This window comes from Odocoileus virginianus, chromosome 25 (assembly GCF_023699985.2).
Source record: "Odocoileus virginianus isolate 20LAN1187 ecotype Illinois chromosome 25, Ovbor_1.2, whole genome shotgun sequence".
NCBI classification, from domain to species: Eukaryota; Metazoa; Chordata; class Mammalia; order Artiodactyla; family Cervidae; genus Odocoileus; species Odocoileus virginianus.
Window position 1 is genome coordinate 50,970,063 of NC_069698.1, and position 18,129 is coordinate 50,988,191.

Here is an 18,129-nt window from a genome sequence, read left to right on the forward strand (position 1 = left end):
ACTTGGACAAAGAATTCAGTGCACAAGTCAATATCCTGCCAAACTTAAAAACCAGACCGAGCCTCAGATACCAGAATTGACCCGTGGATGCAGAGAGGAGTTTGTCCTAAGCCTACTTCCCTTCTCTGCATGAGCAGGGCTGGGGCACGTCACCTGGATCAGCTTTTCTACTGCATTCTTGAGAAGTGCCAGAGCCAAACGTGGCCATCTGAATCTGTCTCAGCTTAAGTGCTGGCTGCGGTGTTTAAAAGGGAGCACATTAATGTGGCTGGAACTCCATCAGTGGGTTGCCAATCACTTTGTTCTTTTTATGGAATAGAGAGAGTATATTATAAGCCTGCAATGGGAAATTAACTGGCCGTTTGGAATTTTGTAGCGTTAGTATGCCTTCATGTTGATACGTAGCCTATGAAAATTCCGAGGGAGATGGGTATTATACATGTATCTTTGTTAATACAGAAAGTATAATCAGAGTAAACATTTTAATTCGAACTTTCCCTGCTAGATGGTTATTGAATTTCAGTATAAATAAAGGGACAATGAGAAGTTGTGTTCCTGGTAGATAAATTACATATTTTTATTTTACAGTTACTCTCATTTAGTTAATTAAGCCTTTCATTTTGTTCTATTTTAATTGGAATACTTAATTTACTGGAAGATAGTGACACACGAGTGAAAATTAATTCGGAATAAAGCACTTTGTAACGACAGATTACGGCCTGGCCCCTGTCCCAGCCAAGTCTCTGCTGGCTTGGCTTGCTCAGCTAGTTTAAAATTCCATGAGTATTCATGAAGGAATTCAACCCTAGAGCACTTTTGGAACACTTAATAGTTGGGGAAAAAGTGGTCTGCTTCTATGCGCTGTGTGTCCAGCATTAAAAGAAAAATTTTAGCGTTTAAAGAGTGTAAAGTTTGGGTAGAAAGGACTCATAGGAGAGAGTGGCCACCTCCCTGGATAATAGAATGGGGGCAGGGGGGTTTGAATCGCCACCGTCCTGTTTTCCTGCTTTAAAATAAAAGAAAGCCCTAAAGCAGATGTACTGAAATATTAATATATTCACATACTCAGTCGGGGTGTTGAGCTCATGGATGTCTACTGTAACCTCTGTACTTTTTTGTCTGTGAAATGTTTAATGATTAACCATTTGGACCTCAAACATGAGCTTGGTGTTTAGGGTGTAGACCGACAGTCTTCCTGGTGGGGCAGCCGCTGTTTGGTTTGACACAGTGCCTGGCCACACTCGTGTTACACACAGTCAGTGCCCAAGCCCTGGGGGATCTGTACAGTGCCTCTTACTCTGCTTATTTCTCTCTCAGGAAGAGAGGAAAGGCTGTGTGCTTTACAGTACTCATTTTGCCCTGTGTTTTCCTTGATACACATTGTAATGTCAGGAGATAAAATGCTGCTGTGTTTCTCCAGAATGAAAAAAAGGAATTTAGGGGCTCAAGCGGGTTCGTGACATCATTCATCGTTTTTTAAGTTGCTTGACCAAAACTCTTCAGTATGCAAATGAGACCTTCTGCTCTGTTTCAAGGGCTCTGGAACTGCTGGGAAAACAGGGAGTTTAGGAAAAAAACCTGGTAAGTGACAAACCCTGATGATTATTTTTTCAATGTTTTTAATGTAATTGATAGTTGCTCCCAATCTTTTATTAGGGCCAGAAACCTTTTTGGAAAAAAAAAGAAAGAAAAGTAAAGACTAAAGAATCTGTCCCAAGAGTGGTGGGAATAGATCCTTTCCTTGGACTTCATTAATAGTGTGTATCCATGGTTATGAAATAATGGCTGTTGCTTCACACATGGGGTGTTAGGGACATTACCAGACAGAATGTTCTCTTGGCATGTGAAGAAATAATTCAGGCAAGATGGTGGGACGTTGTCACGCTTGGAACTGTAGGATTTGGGGTCAGCTGCTACTTAATCCTCCTCTCACTAGGTTCAGTACTTTTTCCTTTCCTGAAAGCACATTCAATCCCAGGATGTAAATAGTGGAGGAGATTAGAGGAGCTGCACGTATTATCAGACAGTGGGGCCGATGAATTTAGAAGCCTTTGAGTAGTTTACCTCAGGTACATAGTGAAAGCACAAAATTATAGTCATCCCCCTGAACTCAAAAGTGTTTCAGTTTATTTATTTAAACAAAAATCACATGTTCTATTAATAGAAACACGAACGAGAGAAGAAAGCAGCAGCTGGGAAATCATACGGTTGGTATGGCCTGTCTTCCTCATCTAGGCCATTTGAGCCCTTTTGCTCTTACAACCTTAAGAAATTACAGGTTGAGTCACCACAGTGCTGAGAGAGGGACTTGTGTATCTGTGCCTGGCGCTCAGCCTCCGGACAGGCTCACCTGACAAGGAAAAGTGGGTTTCCTGGTAGTTGTAGGATTTCAGCCCGACTCAGATACCAGACCAGCCCAGTCAAATCTCTGTTTTAACCCTGAGTATGCTATGGGGTCGGCCAAAAAGTTGTTTGGGTTTTTCCACCACATCTTACAGGCTAACCTGGATGAACTTTTTGGCCAACCCTATACATTTTAAATGGTCACTCCAGAGTCCAGAGGGGCTTAACATCACATGGAAAGCAGCGAGCTGCTCAAAAAAAAGGAAACGAGTATTGAGACAGGTCACCAGCTATGCAGGCCAGGTCCTTTAAGGAATGGGAACACCGGGGCCAAATAGGATAATAATTTGGATGTTTTCCGAATTGAAAACTCTTTGGAGTCTAGAGCTAATCCTTGGTGTGCTGGGGGAGAGTTCTCTTCCCCAGCACAGATTTCTCATCTTGGGCTCTCAGAGGAGCCCAGACATATGTGAGCTGGGCTCTCTCTGGCTTCCCTGAGCCCTGGGACACATCTGACAGGGCCAGCCTGCACCGGGATGTCCCAGTGCTCCTAGCATGGTGGCGGCTGATCTCAGGACAGGGTTGGGGTGGGGTGGAGGGGCCGGGCATGTTCCTTAACACAGGAAGTGCTGTCAGAGATGGGCCTTCTACTTCTCTCCTTCTCTCTGTCTTTATTTCATTCTTTGTGTCTTCATCTCTTTCTTCCGAGAACAGTTACAACGGGGAGAGAGTATAGAGGAATAGAGCAGTGTGTTCCGTCTTGCTTCTAGAAGTTCACAAGGCAATCGCTGCAGATGCACCAGCATTCAGGCAGAGAAGGGTTCTGTCCTTTCGTAGTTGACCACCTGTGCCAGGAGAAGTGTACTTTTTCAGGGCCTGGTCTGTGGTGCTGCTGGACTTTTTCCCATGAGACTGTTCAGTCAGGAAAAGTACAGAACTGTTTATGTTTTTTTTTTTTTTTTTTTCTGTGCTGAACTGCTGTTTTGCTTAAAATCCCCCTCTTGACTCTAGGATCCTCCTTTAACTTGCAGTGAAAAGAAGTAAACTTCCATTGATGTGATCCCTAGCTGATATTCAGGGATCACCCTCTGTCAGCCACAGAGGAAATGGTCTTGTGGATGGTAGAGAGAGGCTGAGGAAAGTCATAGAATAGAAGTCATAGTATAGTGCCTGCTCCTGGCGGCTTCTCTAGAACACAGAACTTGTCTTTCTACTGTACCTGGCAGGTGGAATGGCTTCACTTGAGTTCTTTGACTCACTCAACCATCCTTCCATGGACCATGTGATAATAAGCCCTGTGTGGGGGCCAAAGGCGGGTGGGGATGAATGAGGCCCATCTGTTGGCATCCTGGGGGGTTGGGGGGTGGGGAGTTTGGGGGGGCAAGCTGGGGGGTTCCAAGGGATGAGGAGACCCTCGGGCACACCAGACAGAACCAGAAGGCGAGTCCAGCCCCAGAGCACTGCATTCGCCTCGTGGGGAGCGGGGGCCCACTGAGCCCCCTTCGTGGAGTAGAAAACTGGCCCTGTGTACTGGCTTTGAGGATGTTGCCTGTTACCCGGGAGGTGGCTGTGTCTTGGCCGTCCTTCAACACTTAACGGTGCACTGTGCCTTGCTCGGTCTTGTTTTCCAGAAATCGCGCAGGTCATTGCCTCCTACACAGCTACGGGTCCTGAGCAGCTCACCCTGGCCCCCGGTCAGCTGATCCTGATCCGGAAAAAGAATCCCGGTGGATGGTGGGAAGGAGAGCTACAGGTTACTGTCTTTTCCATTTATTTAAAATTCCCTGCCCAGATTTCAGTATACAGGATTTCAAAGGGATGCTATTTCATGGAAAAGTGCAGACACCCCCACACTGTCTGAATCCTGTATTTGTGTAATGAGAGATGTCACATTATCTAAACCCAGTTTGTTCCTAAGCCTTGGGCAGCCAGGAACAGAAATGTGAGAGCTGAGGACGCTCCTGAAGATGTGTGTGTGTCTGCTGGATTCTCGAGCTGAGACCACGCGTGGGGGAAGGAGAGCGCTCGTGGTGGAGTCCCCCACCCCCAGTGTCACAGCAGCACAGGCGCAGAGCCCCCCGCGGAGCCGTGGGGCGTGACGCCTTTGCCGTCAGAGCCGCGTCTGTCTGGCTCAGCAGCTTCAGGTCCCGTGTGGCCACCTGTCCTCGGTCCATCAGGCCGTCAAGGGAAACCTTGACCAGGAAGGCGGAGATCTGCACTGTGGCGAAATAAAAGAATAACAGCGCTTTCTGTGCACGTGGGCCAGATTAAAGTTAGAAACTGAAGCCCCAGAGAGTGGAGAGTGAGCTGTGGACGAAAGAAAGGCATCGTGGCTGGAATAGAAGGCTCAGCCTGGGGCAGCCAAAGGCAGAACTTCCCCTGGGAGCTCGCTGGTGGGCAGCCACTGAAAACCGTGTCCAGCAGGGCGGACAAGACGCAGTTTATTGGTTCAGGATTCCACTGGGGTCCTGGAATCCAATCCCCTCATCCTTTAAAAAAATTTTTTTTTAATTTGCTGATTTTTTTCACTGTGCCACAGGACTTGTGGGATATTAGTTCCCCAACCAGAGATTGAACCAGGGCCGTGGCAGTGAAAGCACTGTGTCCTAACCACTGGGCTGCCAGGGCTTCCCTCCCTCTCCTGGGGGAGGCCTTCCTCAGACCTGTGGTCTTGTTGCCTATAGAGAGTTGTCACCTAGTGGCCTTCCCGCCCATAGGTGACTCCTCTGTTCTGAAGACTTAAGGGGGTCCCCATGCCCCTCCTCCTCAGCCTGCTCACAAGTGCACCCTCTTGCCCTTCCAGGCATCTTGCCAGTCTGACTCACAGTGACGTCTCTGCTCCAGCCTCAGGCGGTGATCTACTCTCTTGAAAACAAGCAGCAGCCCCCAGACCCCAATTTCCTCCTGCCTTTGCCCATAGCATCTCCCCACATGGTCCTACCCGCCTCCTTCCCCCCTGCCCCCTCCTCAAGAGCGGGTCAGATCCCACTTCTTCCAGAAGCTTTTTCTATGACCATCCCACCCGAGGCGATATCTTCCATGAACCATGGTGGCCCAATGCCTGAGCCTCTCTTGGCATTTAGTATTGATGCCAATACTGTTACTTAGCTTCCCATGCATGTTTCTTATTTCTTCCTGTAGGTTATCAACTCTTTGACGGCAGAAACCATATCTTTTCATCCTTTCACTCCTAGTACCTTACACGAAAGAGTCTTGAGGGTTCTTGCAGCCCTCAGTTATCTGTCCAGGAGGGCTTCTGGTGCTCTCACCAGACTTCGTCTACTGCAACTACACGGATAAAGAAGTTGGGAATGTGGTCCCAACTGGTGGTCCATGGTTAAGACTCCGCACCTCCCCTGTAGGTGACACGGGTTCAATTCCTGGTCAGGGAATTAAGATCTTGCATGCTATGAGGCACGGCCAAAAAATAACAGAAATTATTTTTTAAAGAAAAAAGGAAGTTGCCAGTGAGTTCTATGTTCTGGGAAACGGCACAGATGCCGGAAATGGTGGCATCACTGTGAGCCCCACAGCAGTGTATACCAGATAGATTAACACGGGGGGACTTTTAAAGAAGTGGCTTCAACCATGGGTGGGTTCAGTGTGAAGATAAAAGCTTTAGTCCTTGAGCTAAGAGCATGAAATCTTATCAGACCACAAAGAAAGTGAAATCTGATCTATGTTCTAAAAGTAACCCAGAAGTATCCTTCATGACAAATTGCATCAAGAGGGTAGGGTGAGGTGTAGAAAGCTTCCTTTTCTCTGAATTTTATTTTCTTATTTGGGGAATAGGTTAGAGGGTGGGCGTGTGTGTGTGCCCTGTAGATTGCTTTGAATTCTCTGCTCCTGGTGCTGTGCAAAAGGGTAGTTATGACACTTGTCATCCCTAATTAGAGTCTTTGTCTCTCAGAATTATGTCAGGATTACAAGTCTTGGTTCACCAACTTTATTATAAGTTCCTTCAAGTCATATACTATCCATTTCCAACAACTCTCAGCATGTAAGCACTCAGCGAATGAATTTTGTGTTGAATTAGATTAAAGTGAAGGAGAAGGGACTGACAGTGGGAAGCATGACTCACCTATCACACAGGCTTGATGGCTTTTGAAGGCAAGGTCAAGCTTAGCCCCTTTGTGTCCTGCATATATTGCATGTCTGTCATCTCGTTTATGTACAATTAATATCCATAAGAAGATCATAGATGCGAGTGTGAATCTTGGCTTGCCATTAGCTAGCTTGTAACACTGAGATCATCACTTAACTTTTCTGAGCGTTACTCTTTTTATCTGAGAACTGGGAATAGTGAAAGTGGGCAGTGGATATAGTAGTAGTAGTATTCTTCTGGAATTGTTGTGTAGGTACACATATAATAGATGTTGAACACAGGCCTAGCTCATAAGAAGCTCCCAGTACATGTTGCTGCCATTATTATATTATTATTCCTCAAATCCATATGTAATGTTGGCGTAAACTGTAATCTCTCCGCGACCTGAAATTGGCCCCTGAGAGCTATTCAGTGAGCAGGGTTTTCTAGCCTGTAAGCACTGCATTGTCCTCTGAGTGTGATCCATGCAATCACGCCCGTGTGAAAACAGTCTGGGCTTTGCTGACCAGCGGCTGCCACAGTTTGAATTTCAGCTATGGTATTTTCATTTAGTAATGTAGTAATCCATAGATTCTACTATTGATGTTATTTCTTTTTCAGTTATGCGTAAGCTTGGCATAAGCGCACCATGTTCGGAAGCAAACTGTACCATGAAAGAGGATGAACCTTTGAAACGTTTTAATGTGATTTTTTAAATTATTAGGCACGTGGGAAAAAGCGCCAGATAGGCTGGTTTCCTGCTAATTACGTCAAACTTTTAAGCCCGGGGACAAGCAAGATTACTCCAACAGACCCACCGAAGCCAACAGCATTCCCCGCAGGTGAGCGGTTTACACTCTGCGCAGAAAATGGTCTGTGCTTCCTGGTAGCCTACGCTCGATTCTCTTGTGGAGGGGTGGAGGTTGTCTTTCACATTGGCTCTAAGCGCCTCTTGTACTTGGGTGGCGGCTGATACCCCACGAATGTGATATGGAATATGTTTTTCAAAAGGACCAAATGTCTAAGCGGCTTTGCTGTGCTGGGTACAACAGAGTCCTTGTTGGAACTGGCTTCCTAAAGGGGCCCTGAATGCTGTGCTATTGAAGCCAAACTTTTCTCTTGATTTCCTTCCAGCTATTTAAATTGGGATTTGGGCTGGGTTGGTGGTTGGGGGGTGGGGGGAGACAAAAAGGGCCTCCTAAAAATAAATGGCCGGGGTCTAAATAGGTCAGGAGATTGAGCCGAGAGGCCACAGGGGTCTGCTGGTTGTCATGTGCTGCTCAGAAAAGACCGAAATAGCTCCCCTGTGACATTTCCTGTGAACGGAGGGGCTTCGCTTAATAGGCAGGATGTTATACACGCTCTCCTGAGGGGACCAAGAGGGAACAGAGGGCCCTGCAGCTGAGATGGTTGGCTGTTTTCTGATTGAAGAGACCAAATTAGACGCTTCGGTGATATGTGAGAGGGTAAGGTTAGGGAAGCCAGCTTCTGCTTTGGGTCTTTACGCCATGAATGGACTCTTGGGTGGCGTTTGTGAAACACAGGCTCCTCCTTCCAGAACCTGAGGCTGAATGTCTGAGCTTTGCTTCCCCAGTGAAGGCAGATCAAAGCTCGGCAGCCTTTGCAGGAAATGGAAGGCTTGGCCAACTTTGTGACCGACTCCTGACCCCAGCTGGGCCCCTGTGGGCAGAGGGCTGTGGTGCCCGCGGTGTCTTCTCTCCCTTGGGGAGAGCCAGTGGTGTGCCCTTCATCAGGTTGGTTAAAACCCACAGAAATTGTTTGCCAAGGGGATGAGATTAGCTGGAACATCGTTAAAGCCTGAGCTTGTATACAGGTTGGTCAGGAAAGATGAACAGGGGTAACACCTAACTAGGCAAACTTCTCTGAAGTGTAAAAATGCCCGGGAATAAAAACAGTGTTACCTCCTGTAGGTTTGAGGGAAAATGAGAAAAGGAAAATTGTCCTTGAATGTGGAAATTGCTTCTTGGAGACAAGATTTTGAGACACAAAAGTACAGCAAAATAAGGCACTGATTTTCCTTTTCACTAAGAGCTTCCCAGTGGCGTTGGTGGTAAAGAATCTGCCTGCCAATGCAGGAGACACAAGAGATGGGAGATGCGGGTTCGATCCTTGGGTTGGGAAGATCCCCTGCAGAAGGAAAGGGCAACCCACTCCATCCAGTGTTCTGGCCTGTAAAATCCCATTGACAGAGGAATCTGGCAGGCCACAGTCCACGGGGTCGCAAAGAGTCAGACACAAGAGTTGAACTTTTCAGAGGTCAGCTGATAATCAGCTTCCACCTTAAAAAAACAAACAAACAGACCACAAAAAATCAGAAAAGAAAGAAAAGAGCTGGGGTCACGTCCCCATGATCTACAGCTGGGTGTGCAGATGGGCTAACGTTCCGAGTCAGCATCCTGAAGGAACATCACCGCCCTCAGACGGAAATGATTCCCTGGTAGCTCTCCCTCATCCCCACCGTTTTCTGCAGACAGCAAAACACCTACCAGAGGAAGGTGGGATGGAAACTAAAGGGAGGTCTGCCGTTTTTGCTGTTGTCTTGGTTTCCGGTCCTCCGGCTTCCTCCACTGCCCACACGTACACAGAGCCCCCCAGAGCCCTCCAGGTAGCTCTGCCCTCTTCGGGCAAGGAAACGGGTGGGACCCAGAAGGCGCGGAGACCCCAGGCAGCGCGCATCCCCACCCCTCACTGGGCCTGTCTCCCGCAGTGTGCCAGGTGATCGGGGTGTACGACTATACCGCGCAGAACGACGACGAGCTGGCCTTCAGCAAGGGCCAGGTCATCAACGTCCTCAACAAGGAGGACCCCGACTGGTGGAAGGGCGAAGTCCACGGGCAGGTGGGGCTCTTCCCGTCCAACTACGTGAAGCTGACCACGGACATGGACCCCAGCCAGCAATGTAAGTGCCCCGGCCGCCCGGTTGCCTCTCCTCTCTGGCGTCTCAGGTGAAACATGCAGCATTGCTCTGATTCTGCCGAGCTTTATTTGCAGAACTTAGCTAGACCATTGCTGCATTCGCAACAGTCTCTTTGAAGACCTTCCTCGTAATGCAAGACTTTTATCTCGTGGGGTTTTCGTTTTGTTGGTTTTTTTGTTCTGGTTTTGGTTTTTTGTTTTTGGTTTTTTAAATTCATTCCTTCTGTAGCATGTCCCCTCCCACCCCTCCCCCCTTTTTCTTTTCTGTTTTTTTCCTTTTTAATCATTTTGGCACCATGCTGTTTTACATGCCTGACTCATTTTCCTAGCTTGAATTTTGCTCATTGTTTTGTTTTGCTTATGTGTTGTTTTCCTCCTTTTTCTAGGAATCATATGTTGTCCACCCCCCCCTCAGGCTTGAAAGTCCTCAAAGAGACCCACTATCCCATATCACTGCCCCGAGGGATGATGGGAGATGCAGCCTTGATCATGTGACTTCCAGCATGATCACCTACTGCCTTCTGAGTAGAAGAACCCACTGCAGAGCAGTTTACCTCATTTTGCCTTAGTTGCATGTGATGACAATGTGGAGTTATTACTTGCAGAGACAGAAGCAAAAAATTACAAAATCACACAGGGTAGTGGGTCCTTTTGTGGCTTTCCTAGTGACTCAAATTGACCTCCCCCCACCTTTGCACAGGTGCTTTCAATAGTTTTCAAATTATTTTTCAACAAATCTTTTAGCCTTTTAATAAAAAAAAAAAAGAATGACTTCTTTGCTATTTTGGTTTTGCAAAAAGACCCACTATCAAGGAATGCTGCATGTGCTATTAAAAAAAATGTTCCAAATGTCCATAAATCTGAGACTTGATGTATTTTTTGTTTTTCATTTTGTCCAGTGTTAGCAACTAAATTGTGTAGTTTGGGCTATTGCCCCTACTGTAGAAGTACAGAGGCGTTCAGTATATCTGTTTTAAAGACTTGTAGAACGAGGCCGATTAAACAGAAGGTGTTTTGTGCTTGTTTGTGTGTATCAGATGTACCTTGCTGAGCATGTAATAATACATCCTGTACATATGAAATTGGTTCTCTCCATGGCAAAAGCTATTACCTTGTATGATGCGCTAATCATATTGCATTAATTTTATTTTGCACAGTGACCTTGTAGCCCCATGAGAAAGCATGTGTGTTTTTGTTCAGTCTCAGATTTATCTGGTTGAGTTGGTGTTTTCTGTTTGGGGTTTTTAATTTTGCATATTTTCATACCATAAATCCGTAGACTATACCTTTGAGGTTGTCACTGTCAACAGTATCTACAATCTCGCCTTAGTCTCTGTTACACCAAGTTTTATTCCAGTGACTTCATGGAATGACCTATTTCAAACAAGGAATTTTCTTGACAAGAAAGAATGTATAGGAGTCTCCCTGCAATTAATTTCCAATGTTTACATTTTTTAACTAGACTGTGGAATTTCTACAGGTTAATATGAAATGGAGCTCATGGTCCGTTGATGTGCTGGATATTGTAGCTGAAGCCATGTGTGTCTTTTAAACGCTAGTTGGAAGCTCACAATAAAAACGCCATTGCTAACAGCACAGAAAACAGTTGGGGGGCAGGGAGCCTCAAGCACAACCTAGCGGTTCCACTAATGACTTTTTAACAGTAGCGATCTTCTGTTTTTACATCTGTCCCCTTGGGGACTCTGTGCTGGCCATTATGTAGAGGTCTTCTCCACTCACATAGTGCCAAGAATGAGGACACCGCCTCGTTCGCTGGCGAGTCAGTATTGTCATGGATATGAATGTAAAATATATAAATATATAAACCTGCGGCTTTAACAACTGTAATACAACCTTTTGAATTAGTTATGTGTATAGATAATTAAATTCTTCATATAAAAGTTAGACGGAAATGTCTCTGTGTTCTTGATGTCGGAAGGTGGCAGTGGTGATGGGGACCAGCCAGACTAGACCTGAGCAGGTGGCCTGCTGCCCATGTGTCCACTTATGACACAGATGCCATGGGGACCCTCGCTCTTACCCTGCTACCTGCCCCCCCGCCCCGATCAACATGCAGACAGATACCCTTCCTAATACTGCTTTTGAAGAATAGAACTCCCAGGACTTTCCTGGTGGTCCAGTGGTTAAGACATCACACTGCCACTGCAAGGGGCAGGGGTTCGATCCCTGGTCAAGGAACTAAGATTACACAATGCATGCTGCATTGTGTAACCAAAAATGGGGGAAAAAAAAAGACTGTGATTCAACTTTGCTCTTAACTCTCTCATCGGGCTTTCAGCATGTACATTGACAGGTGAGCAATGTGACTCAGAGCCCCACACATTTGCCCGAAAGGTGTATCACAAAAGGGTCTGTTGAGCAGGCAGATGTAAGTAAATACTGAAACTTTCACATCTTCCATGCTATTGTTTGCCATCTGTATCTGCCTTGCAAACGCCAGTTGAATTTGCAGAAACAGACCAGTGTACACCATGATGAAGCTGTCGGCTGTGGCAGAACACGGGCGTGATTCCCTTCAGGAGCCTGGCTCATCGGCCCTCCCCTGCCTGTCAGTGGGAAAGTGAGTCCCTTCGTCAGTTCAGCAGGTGGTTGTGGGGAGAGACTCACCGGGTGTGGACTCTGCTCTGGGTTCTGGGGCAGAGACTGCTGCTCCCTCGGTGAGGACTGGGCCCCTGCCCTCATGGAGCTCACTTTCTAATGGGAGGAGCAAGGAGAAAAGCAAACTGCTGCATACATACATGTACATAAATATATGAGGGAGTGTGTGAGAGAGAGAGAAGCTGGGGCATTCTGTGCCAGGATGCCAGGTGACCCTGAGGAGGACATCCAAAGCCAATGGGTGGGAAGGGAACCCTCCCAGAGAGAAGGGAGATCTGAGGATGAGAAGGAGCCAGATGAAGCTCAGAAGAGAAGGGGCTGTTTGAGGCAGGAATGTCACACAGGGGCCCCAAGGTGCAGGGAGAGATCCCCATCACTGTCCCCCAGCCCACCCCCTTGGTCAGCAAAGCCCTGTCTCTTGTCCAGGACCACCTCCTCCCACCTCCCCCCCACCCCCTTCACTTGTATAAGTCATTGTTTCCAGCTTTGAGTTCTGGCTAGCAGAGATGCAATTGTCAAGGTGGGTAATCCTCGATAAAAAGAGTTCTCCACAAGTCTTTCTCTCCATCCCCCTGTCTGTAGATCAACCCTGTTAGGCTGTGTTGACACAGGTTTGTCCCCAGGAATCTTGCTCTTTCCCCTCATAGATCATGCAGTTTGCATTCGATCGTAGCGTCCTTCTGACCCTGGGCTTCTTAGCCAGAGGGAAGGAAGATTACAGCCTCTGGAGCGCAGAGGCTGGGGTTGCTTCTGAAGGTCCTGCAGTGCACAGGATGACCCCCGCAGTGAGCACGGCCCCACGTCACCAGCACCAGGGAGGAGGGAGCCTGTCTCTCATCCCTCTGGCTGCTGTGGGCAATTTCCCCCTGGTCGCTCTGGGTGAATATTTTTACAACTGAACTTTGGGTACAGTTTTGCCCCAGAGGCACATGGACCCATGAGCGGGCCTTCATTTTGCAGTTCTGACTTGCTTTTCTGTGTCTGGCTGCCTGTGCTGTGCAGATCTGGACCCACAGAGAGCTGAAGGCAGCCACGTGGCCCACCCTCCAGGCTGCCTCTGCTTAAAACGATGTCTGGGAGAAGCCAGTCTAAAGGAAGGATTCATTCCCTTGTAAAGTTACAGAGTATTATGTCATTGCATGTCCACCCTGTTCTGGGAGAAAAATGGGCAGACCCAGATCCCCTAGCAAGTGGTAACTGGTCCCTGCAGTTCCTCTCAAACTGAGCAGGATTACTATGGCAACAGCACATCATCGGTAGGGTAAAACTAACCTGTCTCACAGCAGTCTAGACCCAGCTCACGTTCCCTGTTAGTGGGTGAACAGACAGATGCTTGGTGAGTTCTTCTCTGGTTGAGAGGATGAGATGGTTAGACAGCCTCATCGACTCAATGGACATGAGTCTGAGCAAACTCCGGGAGTTAGTGAAGGACAGGGAAGCCTGGCGTGCTTTGGTCCATGGGGTCGCAGAGTCAGACACAACTTAATGACTGAACAACCACCACCACCTTCTCGGGTGCCTCCAGAAGAAAAACCTGCTAACCCTAGTTTAGGAAGCCCCTCGAAGTGGTTTACCCATATGAAACACTTGCCAGTGTTCTTCTCACCTGTAAATCAGCAATTGCATGTGATTCAACCTAACACACTCACACAACCAGGTATGCTGTAGGGTAGGTGCTCAAGAATGCCTGTTGAATGGGTGGGTCCGGGGATTAGTGGGACAGGAAAGCGCTGACTTCAGGGTCTCCTCACACAGTCCACCCCCGCTGGAGAGGAGGCCATGCCTTCCCTCCTTACAGGCGTGAGCTTCCCCAGAGCAGGTCTTGGCAGGGGCTGCTCCTGGAGCCATTCCATCAGTGGTCGGTGCCGGAGGCTGAGGGCCTGGGATGCCGGGGCATTGCCTAGTCTCTGTGCCAGCCCCGGTCTCAGCTGGGGAATGGGCCTGACACGCAGTCAGTCCTGCTTCCTGGCGGAGTGAAAATCACTCCTGAGAGAAAGTGAATATTCATTTTCCCTTCTAGCAAAGTGATAAGTTAATCCTATTCATTCTTTTTCGTTCCCAAAATACCCAAGAGAATTTTTTATGGAAACTGCATGGATTGCCAGCGGTTCCAAAACTGTCCAGAAAAATAGCCTTTTCTTAGAAATGTCTGATATTTTGGATCTGGTAGAGTAGAGAAACATAATAAGGTCAAGGATCACGATAGCTCCATGTGAATATTTCATTGTAGCCAGGCCTCTGTTGGGCCTTTCTTTAAGAAAACGCCACATATAAAAGGCAGACTTCCAGAATGTTTTCCTGGTGTGTGGCAATTCCATTTCAGAAGTTTCCATTGCCTCTCAAGAAGGTTCTGTTCTTTAAACTGAAAACTCAGGCATTTTTTAAAATGTAACTTCAGTCACAAAAATTTGTGTTGTTTATAGAAGATGACAATCAGCCATAAAATTGTTGTGTCAATACAACTTCCTGTTAAGCATGCTACAGCGTTATTTTGGAGAAGGCAATGGCACCCCACTCCAGTACTCTTGCCTGGAAAATCCCATGGACGGAGGAGCCTAGTAGGCTGCAGTCCATGGGGTCGCTACGAGTTGAACTTGACTGAGAGGCTTCACTTTCAATTTTCACTTTCCTGCATTGGAGAAGGCAATGGCACCCCACTCCAGTGTTCTTGCCTGGAGAATCCCAGGGACAGGGGAGCCTGGTGGGCTGCCGTCTCTGGGATTGCACAGAGTCAGACACGACTGAAGTGACTTAGCAGCAGCAGCAGCAATGTTATTTTGTATTGTCAACGGACTGGATGTGCATGTGTATGTCTGTGTGTGTGACAGACAGACAGAGGGACCGTGATTTACAGATAAGTTAAACACCCACATCAGTAGCTTGGTCACAGTACCACCAGCAAGCAGACAAGTATAACTTTGCCAAAGATGCTGGCAGAAGCTGCTGGCTGCTGTCCCCATGTCTGCTTACACATAGTGTCAGAGCCTCAGAAGACGAGGCGCCCCTTCCTTCTGACCCAGCCATCATGCTGAAAGGTTGCTGCTGCGGGCCATGTGCTGTGCCAGGATTCGTGACTCTGGGGGACAGGATTTCGATCCGGGGTCAGAGACGAGGCTTGAATACTTGGGGCTTTTTGTGTAGCAAAGTTTTATTATATAATAGAGATAGAGATAGGGAAAGGTTCTGACACCGACGTCAGAAGGGGACAGAAAGAGTGCCCCCTTGCTCGTTAGCAAGGTGTTTTATGTCTGTTAGAAATCAGATAAGAGCGACACCTCAAGGCTGAGGGAGTTTCACCAGGCCTCTCGTCCACAATATGCAATTCTGAGATAGGATGGCGTGAGGTGTGTCATCCCGCCTCCCACCTCCCGCCCCCTGCCATAAAATAATTGACAGGAATACTGGTTTGTTGAGCCATTATCAGCCCAAGGTTTGAGAAAAGAAAAAAAAGTTACTCTTAGGTGGAACCATTTTGAAGAAAGGCAAATTGCAAAGCAAATACATAGTTTCATTAACATAGTTTAAGAAAAACATATCCATAAGAAAAATACATTGGTTAGCTCAAGGCAGAACCAGGTGTCCTTAAAACAGAATTAAAAGAAGCCTCTTTTCATCTTGTGTAGAGAAGGAAAAAAAAAGAAAACATCTGCCACGTGCAGTTTATTGCCTCCTGCCACTTGGGAACCTCTGGCCTTCCTGCCTGTTACCCTCTCAGTGTTTTTAAAAATGAGACAGAGCATCTTCTAGATGTGGCTTCTCCTAACAGACCCAGGAGGAGCAGCTGCCGCTGTTCGCCAAGGACACTACGCCACTCAGTATCGCGTAACGCGGCTCCCCTGACGAGGCCCAAGCTGTCCCTTCCCCCTCGGCCCCTGCCATGTGCTTTCATGCACACCAGTCCACTCCTGCAGTCCAGTTTCCCCTCACAGGAAACGACCAGGGTGGTGGCAGGTAGATTAGTCGATGAAGTTGGAATCTGAACTGGACATCCAGCCTGCAGTTTGTAGCTGAGGGCGCTGAGGGTCCGGGAGCTGCAGTGACATTCTCAGAGGCAGCTCCCGGATTCGCCGTCTGCTCCTCTCGCACATGGTGCTTTTGAGAAAGGGCAGCCCCATCTCTGCCAGGGCCTCAGAGCCGCCCGCCTTCTCATCATCAGGGGCTGCATCTGTGGAAAGAGACCCAGTTCCCCTTCCCTCCTGTGGTCCTCCCGTGGCTGGGGCTCTGTGGGAGGGAAGGATTCAAACCCCTTCAACACAGGCTCGAGACGCCACTGGCCTCCTCAACCTTCTCACCCCAACTGCAGGCGGATTTTCCAAAGAAAGCCTTGCCCTCCTTGCTCTGTACCAACCTAGTTTCTCAATTTTCATTCCTTGGCTGACATATGTAATAACACAACTTATCTACAAGATTAGTGTAATATTTGACTCCATTTCTTTTAAAATTTTGGAAAACTTGCTTCTCTTTCCTTTTCTTTTCTCTTGGCTGCGCTGTGCAGCTTAGGGTATCTTAGTTCCCCAAACAGGGATTGAGACTGTCCACGGCAATGAAAGCGCTGCGTCCCAACCACCGGTTGTAATTGTTTAGTCACTAAGTCATGTCTGACTCTTGCGACCCCATTGACTATAGCCCGCCAGGCTCCTCTGTCCATAGGATTTCCCAGCCTAGAAAACTGGCGTGGGTTGCCATTTCCTTCTCCAGGGAATCTTCCTGACCCAGGGATCGAACATGCATCTCCTGCATTGGCAGGTGGGTTCTTTACCATTCAGCCTCCCTAACCACTGCACCATCAGGGAATTCCCTGGAACGTTTTATTTTCCTCTAAGGAGATAGAAGAGGGGAGCTTGGGGAAGCCACATAACTGTATCCTGGGCCGTTTTAGAGGCTAGGAAGCAGTACAAGATGGCAGGTCAGAGCCAGTATTCAAATCTCAGCTCTGCCTCTTACAGGTTGTGTGGTCACGGGCAGATTACTTAACCCTCTTTGAGCTTCAGTTTCCTCATGTCCAGATGGAAAGATCACAATAGCACCTAGCAGATATTAAGCTCCCGGTTAGCCTCGTCGTTACCGTTGCTGGGAGAAGAGGCATTTGTGCCTGGTTGGTGAGAATCATGGAATGCATTTAACTGACGACCTGTTTTCTTGCATTCAACTCAGGCAGCCCATAGATTGTGTGCATTTTAAGACTTTTCAGAAAACATGCTTTTGCAAATGGGGATTTCAGAGAGAAGAGCTTGGACAGCTTCCCCGAAAACTGTGACTGCCTCATTCCCGTGTGTGCAGAGCGGGGGCCCCCTCTGTGTCAGTGGGAGGCCCACCCATGTTGAAACCAGCAACTTTTTTTTTTTTTCCCAACACCTTCCCGTGCTCTCTAAATGTGCAGGGACACCCGGGCCCCAGGCCCCAGCCTCAGCAGCCCTCCTAGCAGAGGGGGAGAAGCTGCCCCGGATTTCACACGGCTGGTTGGCAGCGGGGAGGCCAGCAGAGCCAGTGGAATGCGTGCGGCTTTCAAATGTCGCATCTGTGGACTTGGTTGGCAGGCCCAGGCGGCGCACCACAATAAACCTGTCACACAGGCATTGAGTCACTGGGTCCTTTATTCCTCATCCCTGCGTTCTGCGGCCTTGTGTTCTCTTGCCAGCAGAGACTGGAACGTTCAGCCCCCAAACATGCCAGAAGCTCGATGTTTTTTTTTAAAGCAACCATGCGGCTTGGCTAAGGAATGTGTGTCCCTGGGGGGTGCTTCCCTGCAGTACCGTCTCCCGAGCAGCCGCCCCCAGCACGCTTGAAGACGGGAGGTTAATTCCCTCCTGCCTCCCTGTGCTTCTCAGGATCCGGATCTTTGGGCCTGGGAACCTCTGCCCTGCTCACTGACCCTCCAGCCCCAGCAGCAGAGGCACAGCCAGAAGACCCCCTCCGCCTCCTCTCTGGGGCGTTACCTTGGAGTCCTGAGGCTCCATGGGAAGGACCCCGCAGTCCGAATCCTCCGCTGATGTGATCTCCGGCAGGAACCTTCTTCCCACCCACACCCCATCCTCAAGGGGCAGAAGGACATCTGTCTGTCCTCTCTATGCCATCCCCCTCCCAGCCGCGGTATCAGAGGCTCAGGACACCACCCAGGAGACCAGCCTGCCTGCGATTTCTGGCAG

At 48.3% G+C, this 18,129-nt stretch overlaps 1 protein-coding gene across 8 annotated transcripts in view; it reads left to right on the plus strand.

Annotated features, from left to right (window-relative positions):
- ITSN1 (intersectin 1) overlaps positions 1-18,129 on the plus strand; it is a 246,668-nt gene that overhangs the window by 174,115 nt on the left and 54,424 nt on the right. For 5 of the 8 annotated variants that reach the window (XM_070455186.1, XM_020892645.2, XM_020892647.2 and 2 more), the window contains 4 exons: positions 1,536-1,581; positions 3,975-4,096; positions 7,152-7,269; positions 9,156-9,347. In XM_070455186.1, the coding sequence (XP_070311287.1) occupies positions 1,536-1,581; positions 3,975-4,096; positions 7,152-7,269; positions 9,156-9,347 (478 nt within the window). Of the gene's footprint in view, positions 1-1,535; positions 1,582-3,974; positions 4,097-7,151; positions 7,270-9,155; positions 9,348-9,750; positions 11,270-18,129 lie in introns of those variants that run through there. The other 3 variants (XM_020892648.2, XM_020892649.2, XM_020892650.2) reach the window with 2 other exon arrangements.